General features: G+C 40.2%; 1 protein-coding gene across 5 annotated transcripts in view; it reads left to right on the forward strand.

Moving 5' to 3' along the window:
- npas2 (neuronal PAS domain protein 2) overlaps window positions 1-18,631 on the forward strand; it is a 79,340-nt gene that overhangs the window by 51,393 nt on the left and 9,316 nt on the right. For all 5 annotated transcript variants that reach the window (XM_030068518.1, XM_030068520.1, XM_030068522.1 and 2 more), the window contains 13 exons: window positions 3,599-3,794; window positions 6,724-6,768; window positions 7,762-7,916; window positions 8,536-8,627; window positions 9,805-9,894; window positions 10,974-11,094; window positions 13,000-13,113; window positions 13,454-13,572; window positions 15,452-15,534; window positions 16,194-16,300; window positions 16,587-16,734; window positions 17,526-17,610; window positions 17,710-17,836. In XM_030068518.1, coding sequence (XP_029924378.1) covers window positions 3,739-3,794; window positions 6,724-6,768; window positions 7,762-7,916; window positions 8,536-8,627; window positions 9,805-9,894; window positions 10,974-11,094; window positions 13,000-13,113; window positions 13,454-13,572; window positions 15,452-15,534; window positions 16,194-16,300; window positions 16,587-16,734; window positions 17,526-17,610; window positions 17,710-17,836 — 1,342 coding nt within the window. In that variant the 5' untranslated portion in view covers window positions 3,599-3,738. The remainder of the gene's footprint in view (window positions 1-3,598; window positions 3,795-6,723; window positions 6,769-7,761; window positions 7,917-8,535; window positions 8,628-9,804; window positions 9,895-10,973; window positions 11,095-12,999; window positions 13,114-13,453; window positions 13,573-15,451; window positions 15,535-16,193; window positions 16,301-16,586; window positions 16,735-17,525; window positions 17,611-17,709; window positions 17,837-18,631) is intronic.

Consider the following 18,631-nt stretch of genomic DNA (forward strand, 5'->3'; position numbering starts at 1 on the left):
GTGAAGTGGTGTTTGTATTGGAACCCAATATCCTGCCATAATTACACATTCTTATCAATTGCTGTGCAGCTGGTTCATGAGTGACCTCTATTTTATGTGAAGCTGTGTTGTAATTTGACATGAGGCGCACATGGCTAAGTGATTTGACATACTATGCTACACTGACACATTAATGATTAACATGTTGTTCGTGTGTGCATGCGTCCTTCAGTAGCCTAACTTGAACATAGGATCTCTGAGTAGGTGCCTTTTGATTTTTTGATTACAAAATAACAGTGTTCCCAGTGTCAGTCTTAATACCGGATGATTTATAATCACAGTTTTCTGAAGCAAATTATACAGTGCATGGTGAAAATCCCTTCTGGATTCATGGAAGACATCTAATATAAGATTACATCACCCTATATTAGAATGAAAGACATAATTGAAGCAATTTTGAGATGAAAATGTAGTTCAGAAAAAAATAGGATAATTCTGGTTATTTTCCACATGGGTCACATTTTCCCAGTTCAAGTTTCTCTTGGCCCCTTAATCATATGGAGAGCAGCGCTTCCTGCAGACTGAGTGGTACATAGCTCTACAGTGAGGTAGTTGACAAATTTGTTTGCATAATTGAATGAAATGATGGCAAAAACTGTAAAGTCAGGCCTGGTTTGAAAATAACTGGAATCATTCTTTAATTGCAAAAAATTGAGTGGTCTGTGGTTCAAACCAAGTTGACGTTTAGTGCCAGGAAGTGGTCGGTGACCATTAATTGAAATATAGTTGTGCCAGGCTCGGGTGAGGCTCTAGGTGAGCTCAGAGGGACTGATGTTACTCCTTGACGCACTGAAACACCTCATCTCTCGCAGTGACGCCTTTTCCAGTAGCAAATGCAATAAAAGTTTGTTTCTGCCTATTTTAACTTATAGTCACATGATGCTCTTGATGCAGCTTGAGCTAAGGCAAGTGGATACAAACCTCTAAAACTAGTCATTGTGCACAGAGACATATAATCTTTTTGAACACTTAATTAGTAAGTTTGCACTGCATCCAACTCACCATTACATTTTCATTCCAGTATTCCTCCTCAAACAATGGGCTTATTTAGATCGCGAGAATGATGCAAAATGTAATATCCGCGCCGGCTCCCCCCTGAAGCCACTGCTGTACGTTACTCATTGGAATACAGACTAGAGAGCCAGTCTCAGTCCAAAAGACATGGCTACAGAGAAACCACTGTCAGACACACAGAAGTGTATTGAATAAAAAAAATACCCACAAGCCTGTCATAATAACTTAGGCCTAAGTGATGCATAATGTAAAATATGTCCAAGCTACAAAACCACAAAACTATTTTAATCAGGATTAAAGCAAAGAGGTATGTAGTGTTTCCTTGTTCTGTTACTGGAAACGTGGCTGTTTATGGCGATGATAGCTTGGAATAAAATAGGCTTTGCTCTTTTTTATTTTATTTTATTTTACTGTAATGTGATGAAATTCAGACAGTTAAAAGGGGTAAAAGGCAGTGTATGTTGAGTTACCTATGGCCTAATCTTCACATTTTGGTGACTCATATGCCAGCAATGGAACATGGAGTAACGTAATTGACGTTATCAGTCAACCTAACCTTGTGCAATGATGAATGATGTTTCAACAAGTGTACCTTACCTTCACATATGTATACATACATATGAGACGTTCTTGATAATGTCTGATTGAACACAGCCTTCAGTTGTTGGTCGAAGCTACAGTCTGTGTGAGCTCTTAGTTTGGTTTGCAACAGATACAGACTGTTAGAGACCCCAGAGGTGTCTGCTCCATGTTGTTGAGCCCGCTTTATTCAGAGGATGTGAAGGAGATGGCTTCTGTACGCTCTTTGTTAATGCTGTTTTATCAAAAGAGGTGTCTGCCTCAGGCATTTTTCTAGGTCAGAGGAGCCCCTCCTGTGCGTAACACTTTTTTTTTGTGTGTGTGTGTTGAACTGCTGTATCCAGGTAGAATCTGAAGATGGTTAATGCACTTTTCTTTACGTTGTATTAATCAGTCAATCGATCAGTCAAGTTTATTTGTTACATGTGATCATACAAAGTACAATGACAGGAAAGTGTATGCATTATAGGGTTTAATTAGGATAGTAATAATAATAAATATATGTGTATGATTGGAGGGGAGGGGGTCAGTTTCAGGAAGTGACCTCATTTAAATTCCTTGTGGCCGGGGGTAGAAACTCTCTTGAGCCTCTCAGAGCAGGCCTGGTCTATCCACTCCCTTCTTTCGGACCACGGCAGGGACAAAAAGGCCGGCATCTGGGTGTTTGGGATCTTAAATGATTCTCCTAGATTCTCCTCATTGTTGCAGTGCCTGGTCAGGCCTTCCATGCTGGAGCCTGCTCAGTAGAAACCCTCAAATGATGACTGGGATGTCCTAAATTTTCTTTATCATTAGTCCAAATAGAAATCCTGCTTCATTTTGCTGAATTTCTGTGCTGAAAATGCCAGTACATAAGCAGGTAAGAGTGAGATACAGCACTGTTTTCTGGGTTCTGGAAGTAATTGTCAAGAAACCAAGCCTGATCTTATACAAATGAGATGTTTGATTTTGTGGACAGTTTTTAAGATTTACTAGATTTACTTTTCCACCAGAAAAAACCTGGTGCTAGTTCGGAGCTGGTGCTAGAGCCGGTGCTTAACTGGTGCCAACGAAGAACCGGTTTGCTTTTCCACTGGTCAAGAGCAAAGTGGAGCCAAGTCAGAGCCACGTCATGACGTCTTCGGAAAACGTGATGACGGGTGCGCGAGACGCCCGCTCAGAATCACAATAACCATCATGATGAATGAATGAATGAATGATACTTTATTAATCCTTTGCAGGAAATTCCATTGTCACGGCAGCTTCATCACTTCAACACACATAAAACTGCACACTCATACAATACAGTGGCTGCAGCGTCTCTGTCTCTGTCCGCCCGTCCTGCCCTGAAGCCGGTGAGACTGATCAGTGAGTCGGGGATGATGTTCGTGAGCCGCGTCTCAGTCAAGCATATAATGCTGCTTTCCCGATACAGTTTCTGGCCCCGGGTGGAGCAGGATCTGGATTTATTAGCGATGCAAATACTGCGTGTGTCTTTACAAGCCTACATTTCAATACAGAGGCGAAAAACACAATTATTGCCGGCTACCTGTCGGATTCGTGATCGGAACGAATGACCGCTATGTTTACTTATAAAACGGGTGCTTCTCATCCTTAAATGTAATTTGCTGAGCCGCCTTCCATGCCGTTGTAAAATCAGTATAACCCGCGGCTTCTCGGGGATTATTGTTTATGTTTATAGCGTTCGCAGTTCCTGTTTTGTTTTGTAACCCCGCCCACCAATGACGCGGTGGGCCGCGTCATCGGTTCTTTCTCTGGCTCCTGTTTAGCCCCTGCTCGGAGTCGGTGCTTGCCTAGCACCAGTTTGGCACCAGTTTGGCACCAGTTTGGCCCCAGCTCGGGCAGTGGAAAGCCAAAAAACTGGTGCTAAGTCAGGCACCGGCTCCGAACCAGCCCTGGTGGAAAAGGGGTATAGGAGGTGCTGCACAGCTTCAGCTGCTCAGATGTTTTCTGTTTCTTTCCACAGGATTTGGAGTTTCGTTGGTGGACTCTAGGCGGTGGTGGGGAGCTGGTGACCGGTAGTTTTTTCCAGAGTGTTCAAGCACTGTCGGCGCGAATGGGATTTATAAGACTTCAGAAAGGGCCTGGTTGGGAAAGGGAGTGAGTATGGACAACCTTTCTGACTTCGGTGGCCCCTGTCCGTCCACCCGGAGGGAATGGGAGTGAGTACTCAAATAAGTTTACTTCACTTAAATTTGCTTTTCTGGTCCGTTATATATCCACAAATTGTATTTTCTATTGTGTTGCAATCATGTGAATTATGTCAAGAAAATGTTTAAATAGTTTAGATTTACAATTACATTTTACAAATACACAGTTACAGATGTTTACATATACATCAAATGTACCAAATACTAACAACACTCAATTTTAAGAGTGCTTTTGCACTTAGGTTTTGAGATCACATATTTGAGAAACCTAGATAAAATACCTGGCTTATGTTCATATCAGATGAGATACTGTTATATACAAATGTTAAACTGTTTCTGTTTTTTATATTCTCTATATTTTGCCATTTAGTGTAGCAAACATCAGGGCTCGGTGTGAAATTAAATTACTGATGAAACAGGGAGATTGTGGATATTAGGATACAACATCATTTGTTGTAAGGGTGCATAAACAGATTATCATTAATGAAACCTTATGTTGTGTTCAGGTAGCAAAGTGTAATCACAGATGCATCGCGAGTCCTTTTTTCTTTGCATTTACATGCATCTCATATCCAGAATGTGTAGATGTGTCATAAAAATGTTACAAGTACCCATATAGTAAGGTTTCTCTCGCCCTCACAAAATTCATGATCATAGTGTGTTGGAAGCAACATCTTGTGTGAACAGTTTTTAATGCTGCATGCACTTTTCCTTGACTAATATAGGTAGTACAGGTTATCACTGATATCTCAGTGCTGTTATGGTTAGGTAGAAAGTAATCACATGCACATTGTTGTTAATGTGCAAGTTATTTGTTCTGTACATGGTGAGAAATAAATAATAAATAATAAGGCAAAACTAAGGATACCATGCCAAATTTCACTGTGTGATTCTTGCCTCAACGTTGTCAGTTTGACAGTATGTCACAGTGTGGCCTTTGATGCTAAATTGTATTTGCTTTGACCCTTCAGGAAAAACAAAACTAGTGTTTAAATGCAAATATGTCCTCATTTATTTAACACTTTTGTTATGTGTTGTTTGCACATCAGCTGTCCATAATCCTGAATTGAGCCAAGTTAACAGTGATTCAGTCCTACACTAGAAAAATAAGCTGATGCAACTGGATGTTTGGAAAATTTCTCCAAACAAAATACGCCCTATTTACTCCAGAGCTGTACCTCTTCATTTCATTCATTTGATTTTCCCCTATGGGGGATCAATAAAGGCAGATCTTATCTTATTATCTTCCTCTTCCTCCGCTGCTGTTCAACACTTGAATGCCTGACATATTTTTTTTCCATCAATCAAGCGAACACGATCAAAAACTCCACTGAAACTAATTTCACTGCCACAATGACTCACAATGCCTTCAGAACAACAGCGTGATGAAGTGAAGAGTTTCTGGAGGTGAAATGTGGCGTGTATCTGTGGATTAATCAAACTATTTCATTGTGTGTCTGTGTGACTTTAGATTGTTGTGAGAACACAGTGGTGAGAAAAGTTTGAGCCGACTTTTTCAGACAAGCTAAGGAAGTGCCTCAGAGAAATCCAGTGAGGGTGTGTGTTGACTGTGGCTCTGAGTAATAAGAGGAGAGAGGACAAGGCAGGAGTGCTTGTGTAAAAGTGCTTTCAAGAAGGATTTAAGGGACTGAGGTAGTAATATTTGACGTGACTCAAATTTTATCATCTACTGTAATTATTTCCCATTATTTTAAACCAGTGTGTCTTTGCTGGTGGGTTGTGGTGTAGAAACAGATCTCAGGTTGATTGTGAGTGGACCGTGGGTGTGTTGCTCCACTTTGTAAAATTGGTTTTACTTACACTGAAGATAAGCATAACTTAACCGGCCACTGCCAGCCTGTAGTTCAAGAAAACATCTTATCTCTTTATCCATTTTATTGCCATGTTGTTATTATTATTAGGCCTGCTAAAATATTATTGCTGTGTATACACAAATGCAAGTTTGATTGCACTTTCTTGGTTAGTTTGTGTTGAAACAGTGCATGGAAGCATAGTAGGCTATCAGGTTCTGTTTGTTTCATCATATTTTATATACGATTTAATTCTGTAACATAGGCTATTAGATGAAACATGAAATGAGCCTATACACCAAAGCTCCATGCAGGAAATTCACAACAATTCAAGAAATTTTACGTATTTTGTAACTCTAAACAGCCATTGCAAAGGCCATACTCTGTGGTTAAGTGGTTGCAAAGCATATTTCTTCAGATGAGACTGTTCACGTTATCTTGTGAGTATCTCTGTTGCCATTAATACACTAGTCGATAATATATTACCATCCACCTGTGGTGCCTCGCCCACTGCTAGAACGGTACACTCTTACAAAAGTGTAAAAAAAAGTTGCAGCAGCCAGCTTCCCCCTTCCTCTCTGACTGAGCAGTAGGTTCATTCTAATCAATGGGAAGTAAATAATGATTCCAAGAGTAAAAATAAGTACAGCTCTTTTTTTGTCAGCATCAAAATGTACCATAAGTCGAGTTTGCACAGATGGTGTAAACCAGAAGTTAAGGGAATAAGATGTTTCCATGTCACACTAACCCATTTTTTTAATGGGAGTAAGCCAGGCATCTTAACTGGGTTTCTCATAGTTGGAGGTTAACCAAAATATGATGTTTACATAGTAACCAGGTTGAGAATGAATTTATCTGATGTATTAAATGCTAAAATAAGCTTTCACACAGCAACTTCAAGGATATAAATGAGCTCATATTTTGATTAAAATCCTGAATCGCTAGATGCTCATCAATGTTTCATGTGAAAAGGTCAGAATAATTTCATGCCAGTGTTTAAATGAGCTGCTTTCACAATATCTGTTGGTGACAGTTTTCATTACTGTGTGGCAGGGTGGCAAAACTTCTCTGTTGACACTGACATGTTTTTAAAAGAAGCAGCATTTTAACTGATAACTCTCTATCTGCAGCACCAGCAGCTGCGTGGAAGAAGATGAGAAAGACAGGGCAAAAAGGTATTCCAGACTCTGTAAACATGTATATATATTTATGTGTGTGTGTGTGTCTGTGTTGGTATGAATTTATATCTGTTAATGAGTGTTCAAAGACAGATATTGGTGCAGTCCACACATCTTGTATGTGTGTTTATGTATGTCCGAGAGATAAAAGGAAGACATTAATAGGAGAGTTTTACCTGGAGGTGATGGAATTTTAAATGCACTGAAATTGAAATTCTTTCAGCGAAACATGGGTTTTTGGCATGCTATTGTGGATGCCGACAAATATCAGACATGCTTTTTCAAATGAATGACATTTGGGTTCGCTCATTCTTTTGTTGCGCTTGATTGGGTGAACTTTAATTCTGCAGGCTAGACAGACAGAAATACTAAATGATCCTGTTTGTGAGAAGTTTTACACTCTGCTGGAGAGAAAAGAAACAGATTGGTGCATTTCTCCTCTCTGCCTATTTAATAATGGACAAAAAACACACACACCTGCAGGCTAACCAGATACAGTGTTCGGTCACAAATGTATAATTCAGCTGAAACAAACTATTACTATGTAAAACTGCATGCATATCTTACCTTAAAAATGTTCGCTTTTTTATCTAAAATGTGAAAAGGCAGAATAATCATAGCAGTTGTAAATTTTTTTGAATGGTTTCTCATGCTCTGCCTTCACCACATTCATTTTACACTCATTAATCTGCAAACTATAGATGAGAGCAGACTCAAGAGTGTGCTTGTTTGTAGGACTTTGCTCTTACTGCTGTACTCCTCTCTCTGTCTTTCCGTCTCCTTCTCTCTTTTTTTCTGCTCTAAAATGCTTGTATTGTTGCTCTGTATGCAGCCTAATGTGCCGCTGCAGTCTTGGCCAGCTCTTAACTGTAAAGGAGGGCCTCAATTTGAACAGGATAGGCAGCAAAAAAGGCTAGACTACATGAAAGCCTGAGCTGTGGCTTATGTTACCACTGATTTATAATCGTATTCTTCTGTTGACTCGTTAAGGGCATCCCGCAACAAATCGGAAAAGAAAAGAAGAGACCAATTCAATGTGCTCATCAAGGAACTATGCACCATGCTGCAGGGCCAAGGCCATCCGCGCAAGATGGACAAGTCCACTATATTGCAGAGAACTATTGACTTCTTGCAGAAGCAGAAAGGTGAGAGTATATAATGTGTGTGTGTGTGTGTGTGTGTGTGTGTGTGTGTGTGTGTGTGTGTGTGTCTGTGGACCTGTTGCACGGCTGTTGAAATACCCCATAACAGTTTTTTTCACTTTTTAAAAATGGTTTTAAAGAAAATGTTATGGGATTAAAGAAGTGCAAATAAGCACTGTGTAGTAATTACTATATATCAGATAGTGTTCTGAGTTATAACAAAACTATAAATAGAGTGTTGGTGTATTGCATTAATATCATCACAATGCAAATTATGTCGAATTAAAAGTTTTAGTAGTAGTAATAAAGTTTTGATACATCATCATCACACAACTGTTTTTGTTGATATGATGATATTTATGGTGATATATATGAATATTTCTGTGATGATGAAGAATCAGAATTGATCATGGATTAATTTGGAAATGATGCCTTGGCAGTGTTCATGTAATTTTGTGCTTGTGGTCAGTTACACAAATGAATACATCTGGCCCTTCTTCACAGATATTAACTACCACACTTTTCCTCCAGCGTATTTGGCAGCAACATTGTTGATCTAAATCAAAAGCAGATTTAATCTCTGTTTTTTTTTTTTTTTTTTTTTACCTCTCATTTGTTTCAGATATTACTGCACAGAATGAATCTTGTGATATAAGGCAGGACTGGAAGCCCTCATTCCTCAGTAATGAGGAGTTCACTCAGCTCATGCTTGAGGTAAAGCCCAGAAACACACAACAATCATACAGGGAGGAAGTCTATTGTAGAGGAGGCAGTTCCTCTCATTACAGCTGCAAGACATCTTGGCCCATATTCATAAAAGGCACCGGCAGTTTTTACGCTGCGTAAGTGCGCAGTAGCATGGTGGTAGGCATTCTCCTCATTCATAAAAGGGGTTTACTGCCTGAATTTTTAAGTCTTGCCGCTATTTTGCCTCTACTGGCTCCTTCGGCTCATTTGCAGGTCCTGTAAGTGATTCATGCAAACACACCTCTGCGAAAAAATATCTCTAACTTCAACAACAGCCATTCAAGTTTGCGTTCCTCCAGCTAATAATTAATACTATAAAATGATGGCTATTGATAACAGACCTAAACTGAGACTGGTGTTTAATGCTGTCTTCAAAATGTGGATAATAATATGTCAGTGAACTAATTTATAGTATTACTTATGGTTCATTAGTTGGCCTAAATGCCACTCCCCAAATCACATTAACTTGGTCATGGCAAAGACTGCTGGCGCAGGAAAACAAATTTCAGCTGTGGAAAATCTCGGCTTTCTTGCTGTTTCAGACAGGTCGCTTTCCATTGTGCTTCCACACACTGCTGATCATGGAGGGTGTTAAATATGTATAAGCCCCTTAACATGTTGATTCTCGTTGGCTTTCGCCTGGGACACACCTCACAATAACGGTGGTAGTGAGACTCTGCCCTGCTGATCAGCACCATGCTAAGTTTATGAATCACCTCAGCCTTACCTCACCTTAATGACGCTGTTCAGTTTGCGCGGCGCAGAGCTGTTCCTGCAGGGCTTTATGAACATGGGCCGTTGCTTTGAGTAAGGGGAGCGATTCACTCTCGCTTGAAAAACCCATCCTTTCCTAAAGATTTCATTACTCCCCTCCTCTCAGCACCTGCACCTGTAACCCACAGCTGAGTACAAATAGTTCATGGCCCTTATCTGGGGGTTATTGAAAAGCATTCTGGGAAATGTAGGAAATTACTCAATGAAATAGAAGTAGATGAAGCAGGTTGAGTGACTCCAAGCATGCAATGAACTTCAGACTGATGCTATATAACAGTAAGAGGTGGATTTTTCAGTCGAACCTTTCTGTTCAATATTCCAGTAATCTCAACAAAACATAATGCTGACAGTGTTAACATTGTTTTGACAGGCACTAGATGGTTTCCTGGTAGCATTAACTACAGATGGAAACATCATATATGTGTCTGACAGTGTCTCTTCGCTCATTGGCCATTTACCGGTAAGTGACAGAGATTCACGTTTGTTATTTTTTTGTAATGATGCCACAGATGAACATTGTCCCACACCTGCACATTTCTACCCAAACCATATATTTTAATAATGCGGGTGAGCTGAATGTTAACATTGGGTGTGTGTGTGTTTTTTTTTTTTAAATTCATGATGATATTAGCTGAGTTGACTTAAATTTTTTTGTCTATGCTGTCAGCAGAGCATGAAACAGTAAATGCCATAATGCTTTGAAATAGCCATAAAGACACACCGGTCGGGATTTTAATCAGATAGTATTATTTGCCGTTTTTCCATTAAAAGCTCTTAAGGTAGCCTAGCTGATGTAAAAACACCAAAAAAAGCACTGCCACTCATATTTTCTCAGTTGAAAAAAGTTTCACTTTTTTATAAAAACAGCCTGTGATGAAATTGCTTTTTTTTTTATTTATTTTTTTATTTATTTTTATCAGTCAACCATTCATGACGAGAAGAAAAAAGGCTGGTCCATGTGTCACTGGCTGCTTTGTCAAAAAAAAAAAAAAAAAAATCATTATTAACTTTGAAAGCACTCTTGGCAGCATATGTTTTTTTAGTTAAAAATGGTGTGTGAAACATTTTTCCACTTACAAGGTGCTCTGAAAACAATTATTGACAAATGGGTCATATGCCATGACAGCTAATAGTGACACTGTTTAACTGGTACATAAGTATTTTCTTCTGATTTGAAGCTGCCCTAGGCTACCAGTGTATCCAAAACCAGATAAAAATGCTTAAAAATAAAAGATGAGGGTATCTCCCAAGTATTTACAGGTTGTATAACAGGGATGTAGAAATTAAAAGAATGGGTGAATATTGTGGAGAGAATGCCTCGGAGGGCGGTTATAGTTCAGCGCCTGTTTCCTTGTAAGCTCAGCACACTGCACTAACTGTGCAGCGCTCATGCTGTTTACTCTTACATAAACATTTCCTGTCTAACTATGCAGCACCACTGACCATTTGGCTGCAACTTGAGTTATTTCCACAGCAACATTTGTGCATATGCAGCGATCCCTAAACACTGACCATCATACATCAATGCTTTTGCACCAGTCAGATATGGTGGACCAAAATATCTTGAATTTCCTCCCGGAGCGTGAACACGGGGAGGTGTATAAGCTGCTATCATCCCACATGCTGATGACTGACCCCATTACTGCTGACTTCCTCGACAGTGAGTATCCTCTTGACTTCCTGCCCACCTCCAGCCCCCCTTTTGCCTCCTCTGACCCCTGTACCTGTCTGTCCCTCCTACCTCCACTTGTCTGTCTGATTGCCACTGCCTTGTATCTGCAGTGCAACCAAATCTGTATTCAGTCACAGCACAGAAACACTTAACAGCGTTTTTCACACCTCGTCTCCCGTATCAGGAGGCCAAAGGTATGTGGAAAAATGAGGATAATAACCAATATAGCCATAAACAATATAGTCCAAACATCTTTATGTGTAATGAAGTCTATAGCCACTGCTCTTGATGTTGAAAATGTTTTTTTTTTTGTCAGGTGTTTTCTACCTTTCAGTGTGTCAGTGTATTTCAGTGCGGATATGGCTGATGCATGACTTGGCTTATGTAGAGACCGGGCTGCCGAACTGGAATCAGTTTATTGGATTGCTTATTGGTGTGTGTGTCTATGATTAGCCTTTTTGCTAAAAATAGTAGCTAGCCCAGTATCATAGTTAAGAGTTTTAAGCACTGTTATGTTAGCACAGTAATCCAGAGCAATGCAGTATCTGGGGCTCAAGACGTTGACCTTAATCCTGTGTTACTATTGGGTCTTTCTGAGAAAGAGAGGAGTGGAATAGCTATAGTGTCTCCGTCTTTGCTTAGCACTCTAAATAGTAAAGTGTCTAGAGTCACGGCATGGAGTTATCACCCTCCCTAGCCGGCTGCATTTACAGCCATTTATTCATCTTACTTGTGAAAATTACATCCCAAAAACGTCAGGTTCTCTGCTAAAGTACCTTGACTCATCCGCTCTGAACTGATTTTTGGACGTCAGCTGAATAGATAATCACATTTTTCCTGCCATCTTGTCATATGTATTAGCCACAGGCTTGACTCTTAAAGTTGGGACCAAAACATGTTTTTTTTTTTTTTTAATTTTTAATTTATTTATTTATTTTTGCTCTCTGATAAATATATTAAATCCAAAATAAGCCATGCACATGATGTCTCGGACTGGTTAAATGGAAAACTTCAATCATTTAAGCTCAATAAATAATATGCTGTGAAATTAAGAGCGAGTGTCCCTTGAATGAATTTCACATTCTTAGAGTTTACCTTGGAGATTGACACAACCTTCATGTAATGCTTTTACACAGTTGAAAAGCACACGCAACATCATCTTACCACTTATCACCAATTGGAAAGAAGAATTAATGAAAACTTTTTTCCACTGACTTCTATAAAGTCCAATTTTTTGTCCTTTCAGGCAGTTTCAGCACTTGAAAGTGAATATAATAAAACATAAATACTGCTGAAATAAGATGACTTACATCTCATATGAAAGCTTGATATGAGATGTACCACGCTGATCTGGCATGAAAGTTGCACATTGGACGTTAGAGAAACAGGAGGGGATTAGGAAGTAGAAATGTATTGTTCATGAACAAAGGAGCCATAGACTAAGCTTGTCTTGTACAGTAGCTTATGCTCTGTTGTGTACTGTGGACTGCACATGGCAGGGGATTGTGGACCTTAATGACGAAAGGCTTACTTAGAATATTAGTGTGCAATTTGGAAAGATTGTGTTGATGGTACAGCGACAGGCTCCCCTCACCCTGTCCCTCTCTTACCCGTTTCCCTGCCAAATCATGTTTCACCTGCACACAGTGGACGTGTCACTTCTGTCTGCCGGGTTCATGCAGTTTGTGTATAATGAAAACACGTTCAATCACACTGCATTAACAATTCGAAGCATGTGTTCAAAAACATGCACATCCTGTGTATACATACCAAAAGGAAAGAGCTGTTTACCTGTTTACCAAGTAAAATGTCTGTAATAATCTTCATAATGAAATGATGATGATACTGTTTGATAGTGGGTTTGTCAGTGTTGTGCCATGTGGTCTTTTTCAGGTGAGGCACATGTAGAGTTTTGCTGTCATCTAGCCAGAGGTAATATTGACCCAAAGGAGCCGCCTGTATATGAATATGTCAAGTTTGTTGGAGATTTCAAGTTTCATAACAATGGTAAGTGTTTTGTTTTTTTTCCCCATCTCTGTTTACCAGACGCAAAATTGAAAAGCCATGTGCTTAGCTTAGCTGCTGTTTTTTTTTTTTTTTTTTTTTTTCTTGGCTTACTTTGAAAGTTTTCATACACAAGTCATTTGTGGTGGATAAGAGCACTCATATACACATTATGAAATGTAACCTAGACCTTGGGGATGAATTAAAGACGTGCTTTTCAGTGCTAAGACCTATACATACATACCTACAGCATACTGCGCACACCTATAATTGCTTTGTAATTTATAGCTATACATACCTCCATTCTGTAAACATTTGAAGAATCTTGTCTTCTGCCTCCCAGTGCCTACATCTTCTTGTAACGGACTTGAGTTGACGTTACCAAGAACCCTGCAGTCGTCGCTGGAAGAGCAGGTCTGCCTCATCGCTACTGTACGATTAGTCACTCCACAGTTTCTAAAGGTGAGGCCCAGTTTGCTTTTTGAGTCGGCTTGTTATCTTGTAATCGTAGCCGTTGTTTCCTTGTGTTGCATGCAACGGCTTTCATTTCTCTGAAAACAGTGAAACAGTCGGCGCTGAGCCAATAATCAAAAACAGCATGCCAGTTATGAGCTTCAGGCCACAGAGGGATTTATACTCCTTAAGATAGCTGGGGCTGAATGTGGCACTTTTACCTCCACAACAGCTGAATTATTTGACACTTAAAATCAAGACGCTAGAGCCATTACAGATTTTGGTCCATGCTGACTCAATAGCCTCAAACATGCATGCATGGCATTGATGCTGCAAACACCTGGTTCCACATCATCCGAAAGGTCCTCTATTGGTTTGAAAACTGGAGGCTGTGCACCATCACTGAAGTAAACTGAAGTCACTGTCATGTTCCAGGAACCATCCTGAGGTGATGTGTGCTTTTTGGATATGAACAGAAGTACCTGGTCAGTAACAAATTCTGACCCTGTCATCAGCGTGTCACAGCAGGAAGAGGGATTTGTCAGGCCAGGCAACATGTTTCCACTCTTCACTTGTCCAGCTGAATCCCCTGTGTAGCCACATGTCTGTGTTCATAGCTGACAGGAACCTGGCATAGTCCGTCCACTTCAAGGTTCGATGAGTTGCGAGCTCCGAGATGCCCTTCTGCACAACAGCTTTTATATTTGCATACTAGCGGCTGACCTCTCACTGAAGCATTTTCACCCACAGGAGAGCCACTTATTGAATGATTTTGTTCAATGCACCAATCATGGTAAACATCAGACACTGCATTGTGCAAAAATCCCAGGAAGGCGTCCTTTTTTAAGATAGTGGACCAGCACATCTGACGCCAGTGATCAAACTGCATTCCAAGTTGCTTAGATCACGCTTCTTGCCTGTTCGAACATTTAGTTGAACACTGACTGAACCTCTTGACCCTGTCTGCATACTTTATACTTAGGATTTATTTATAAGTGACTCACTGTCTGGATGGGTGACCTGTTTGCATAAATGGGGAAGTATGCCTAATGAAGTCACCACTGAGTGAACATGCAGCGAAACGGCATGCATCTTCTCGCAAAATGTAAAGGAAAACAAAAGAAGATGCTGTTGCTGAGGAAATGCTTAGCGTTGTATTGACATGTCGGTTTCCTGTCCACTGTGATCGACACAGATTTTCCTGTGATAAGTGGGAGGAAAGTGTGTTAAGAATGCAGGGGAAGTTATGACATTTGTTTTTCTATTTGCATGTATGAAAGTGCAAGTAGCATGACATGTATAGAAAATGTCATTCAGCTGCTGTTTAACAAGCAGAAGCGAATGGTGACCTATTTCTTAAATTGGATGCCAATCAGACCTTCCTGAAAAAAGTTTGTCTTCTTAAGTTTTTATTTTTTATTTCAAAAGTATTCTTCTTCTTCTTCTTCTTCTTCTTCTTCTTCTTCTTCTTCTTCTTCTTCTTCTGCTTCTTCTTCTTTTCTCTTGCCTTTCCTCTTGCCAAAAATTTGTCTGGACCTCTGACCCTCAGTGAGTCTCAGAGCCACCAAATTTAGTGGATAGGTATCTTCACAAAATGAGTCTGCATGAACAAAGTTGATAACTCTGAAGCACAAACAGGAAGGGATAATTCCTAAATGTTTATTCCTGGAGCAAATTCATTGCTGGATGGTGGCACAATAACAAGCAACTTTATGCAATATGATAATCGAATTTAATTAGAATTTTAGTAATTTAATGTGAGTAGTGTTATCTGCCTTTAGTTCGACCTCTGTTAGTTGACCTTCCTTGCATTTGATGGAATCCTGATAATGACATTTTAACATTGTGAGTTTTGTGTGTGTGTGTGTGTGTGTGTGTGTTTTACTAGGATTTGTGTAACGTGGAAGATCCTTGTGATGAATTCACATCCAGACACAGCCTTGAATGGAAGTTCCTATTTTTAGATCACAGGTAAAGACTTGTTATAATCCTTTGTTGTGCCATCTCAATCTTTATTACCAAAGAATTTGTGGTGCTGCATTCCTCTGGGAGACTTTTAGAAGGGGCAAATCGGCCCTTACACAGTTCACGTGTATTCCTTCGTGTAGGCTTGTAATCTCTGTATGGTCCTGGACTGACTAATGAGAGTGTGAGAAAGAATCAACAAGTGTCAAAATGTCAGTCATAGCCAGGACAGATGTACTGCTTCCCTCAGTAAGACAAGGTGCCAGTGGTGGGCCACCAGTAAACCATAACTAACAATCTGTCGGGTCTCAAAAACAGATATTTCCATCATGTGTGCTGTGATGATTTGCCTTACAGCTGTAGTTGCTATTGTGCTGTACAACATGTGGTCTCCTGTAGTCTGCTTCCACATTAGGAATCTCTGATTAATGCTTTGCTGTTTGCCTCAAGTAGTGAGGCGAACTTTGATCTTCTTGTCTCCTCGTCAGAAGCGCCATGTGGCACCTCAGTTTATTCCAAGATATATGAAGGTGTATTCCATAATATACTTGTGTCTTTGTGATTCCATTATTCATTGGTTTGCACAGCTTTTCCTCTCCATTTTAAACAATGTGTGGGTTTATGTAATACTTCTTACATGACTGTTATCTTGTTTATTTTTGCAGAGCCTCGCCAATCATAGGCTATTTGCCCTTTGAGGTTCTTGGAACTTCTGGCTATGATTACTATCATGTGGATGACTTGGAGCTCATAGCACAGTGTCATAAACAATGTAAGCAACTCTGCCTTCCCTTTTCTTTTCTTTCCCACCGACCCTCCCCTCACTGCCACCAGATCCAGGCATCCATCTCCCAAAAATAGGTCATCTTGCTATAGTTACATGTCTTTTTCCACTTCACCAGTGTACGGAAAAAGTCTAGACCTGTGAGGCATTGTAGAGTTTGTTAGCCCTGCCCCAGTGCTATAGGATGCTGAATCATACCATGTGAGTGACTAAGCTTAGTGTTTACATTGTATAGCACCTGTACACATTATTGATGGGCTTGTTCTCTCCTTAGTGATGCAGTTTGGAAAGGGTAAATCCTGCTACTATCGCTTTCTGACCAAAGGTCAGCAGTGGATTTGGCTGCAGACTCACTACTACATCACATACCACCAGTGGAACTCCAAACCCGAGTTCATTGTCTGCACTCACACAGTTGTCAGGTAAATCTGTTTTATCCCTGCCTTCCTTCAGGTGCACCAATACTTTGTGTGTTTGTGTGTGTGTTGTTGTAGTAAATGTGAAAGAGAGTGAGACCTGTTGTTGCAGAAGTCTGATTACTTTGTTGAAATTAAATGGCAAAAAAAGCTCTAGGACTGTAAAACACGGAAACAAATTGACTTTTAGAAATTTCCTTACGTGAAGAAACAGATTTTTACAGGCAGCCACAAGTCAGAACATGTTTTCCCGGTCTGGTGAATGTCCAGTTATTGTTTTGGTGAAGTGTCAAACAGCCTCAGCATACTTTTACCTTTATGCTTCCCGCTGATCATCCTGGCGTCGGCTTAATTGGTGACAAACCAGTTAGACCATGTCGATGTACCTATTTTGGTCACCTAACTTGTTTTAGTTTTTCTGAGGTTGTGGCAGATGATTGTGTTCATCTCAGTCAACTCAAAGAGCTACCCTGCTAACTTTGCAACAAATGTGAAGTGTTGAGACATTAAGTTAACTGCTGACCTTACATTCCCCAAGTTGATATACTGTGTGTATATTGATGTATATATATATACATCAATATACACACAGTATATCAACTTAAATTCTGTTAGCATTTGGAGTCGACTGAGAAACAGATTTTGTGAAATAAAAAGTGTTGTTGTTCCTGGTGATTTGTGAAACTTTAGTTCTAGGAAATGGGCTTGTTTGCAATTCCTTCAGATAAATTTAAGACAAGTGGCACTATGTAAAATATGCAATTCTCAGAGTTAGTCCTTCTATCTCTGCTGTACAGTTATGCTGAAGTTCGAGCTGAGAGGAGGAGAGCATTTGGCCTGGAGGAGATGTCACCACCCGAGATAGCCACGTCCTCCATAAAGGTAAGTGTTCCACTATACATGTGAAGTAGACAAAGATAATATTTTTATCTTAAGACTTTTGCCCAGGCCTTGTGCATTCAACATTGCTCTGTGCCTCAGGCTCAGGAGCTGTACTTGGACATCTGTTCCACACTGGACCCTCCACGGGACAGGAACAGTGGTGCACGTTCTGTATCCTCCCACAGCTCCCGGAAGTCCTCCCACACAGCCCTGTCAGACTCGGCATGTGAGTCATCCTTTGCTCCCTTAAGTGCTAACAATCAACACCAGGTCAATATGTACAGAAATCCTGCCCCTGCATGTTTCTACCAACTGTCCTGTCATTTATTGTTTGCAGAAAAAGTTAGATTTTGTTGGCAAATTAGAGTGGTGCTGAAATCCTAGAAAAGGCAACTAATGTCATTAACTGAGGCTGCGGTGGCATGCCTCAGACTCTCATTGAGTTTAACTGGCGAGCTATCAGTTTGGTTCCCTCAAGTTCCCTTAGCCATATACTTGAAAATTACACATGAAAAATACAGAAGTAATGCAGCAGGTAAAGTTTATGTTCATTTAAGTCCTACAATTCTTCTCCTGCCATCTGTAGAGCCAAATTAAATCCAGGATCTCGTTAGGTCTTTGTGAGCAGGCCCACAGCTTCTTTTTGTAAGTAAGCAAACTTGCAACTCACTGGCCCACTGAATACAACAAGCCTGTAATACACCCACCTTCCTATATGTGGGTGATGATACATCTATGATGAAAGGTTTCCAAGGCTTACAGTAACTTGCCCTGTTTATTTGAGTGTCTTCTGGGAGCTCCAGTCTCTCTGACTTTAGCTGGTCTGCCACCCACCGTCTATTGTGCTAAGCACTTGACTCACTGCCATTGGCGTATTTATGTACAATATCACATCGTGGCAGTTGATACTTTTTACTGAGTGCGTGTGTGCTTATGCCTCTCAGGCTCATTATAAGCTGATGTTCCATATTTCAGCAGTCCAGGGCCGTGTTACCACCAAAATGTGGCGTGCTGGAAGAAA

This window comes from Myripristis murdjan, chromosome 14, assembly GCF_902150065.1.
Source record: "Myripristis murdjan chromosome 14, fMyrMur1.1, whole genome shotgun sequence".
NCBI classification, from domain to species: Eukaryota; Metazoa; Chordata; class Actinopteri; order Holocentriformes; family Holocentridae; genus Myripristis; species Myripristis murdjan.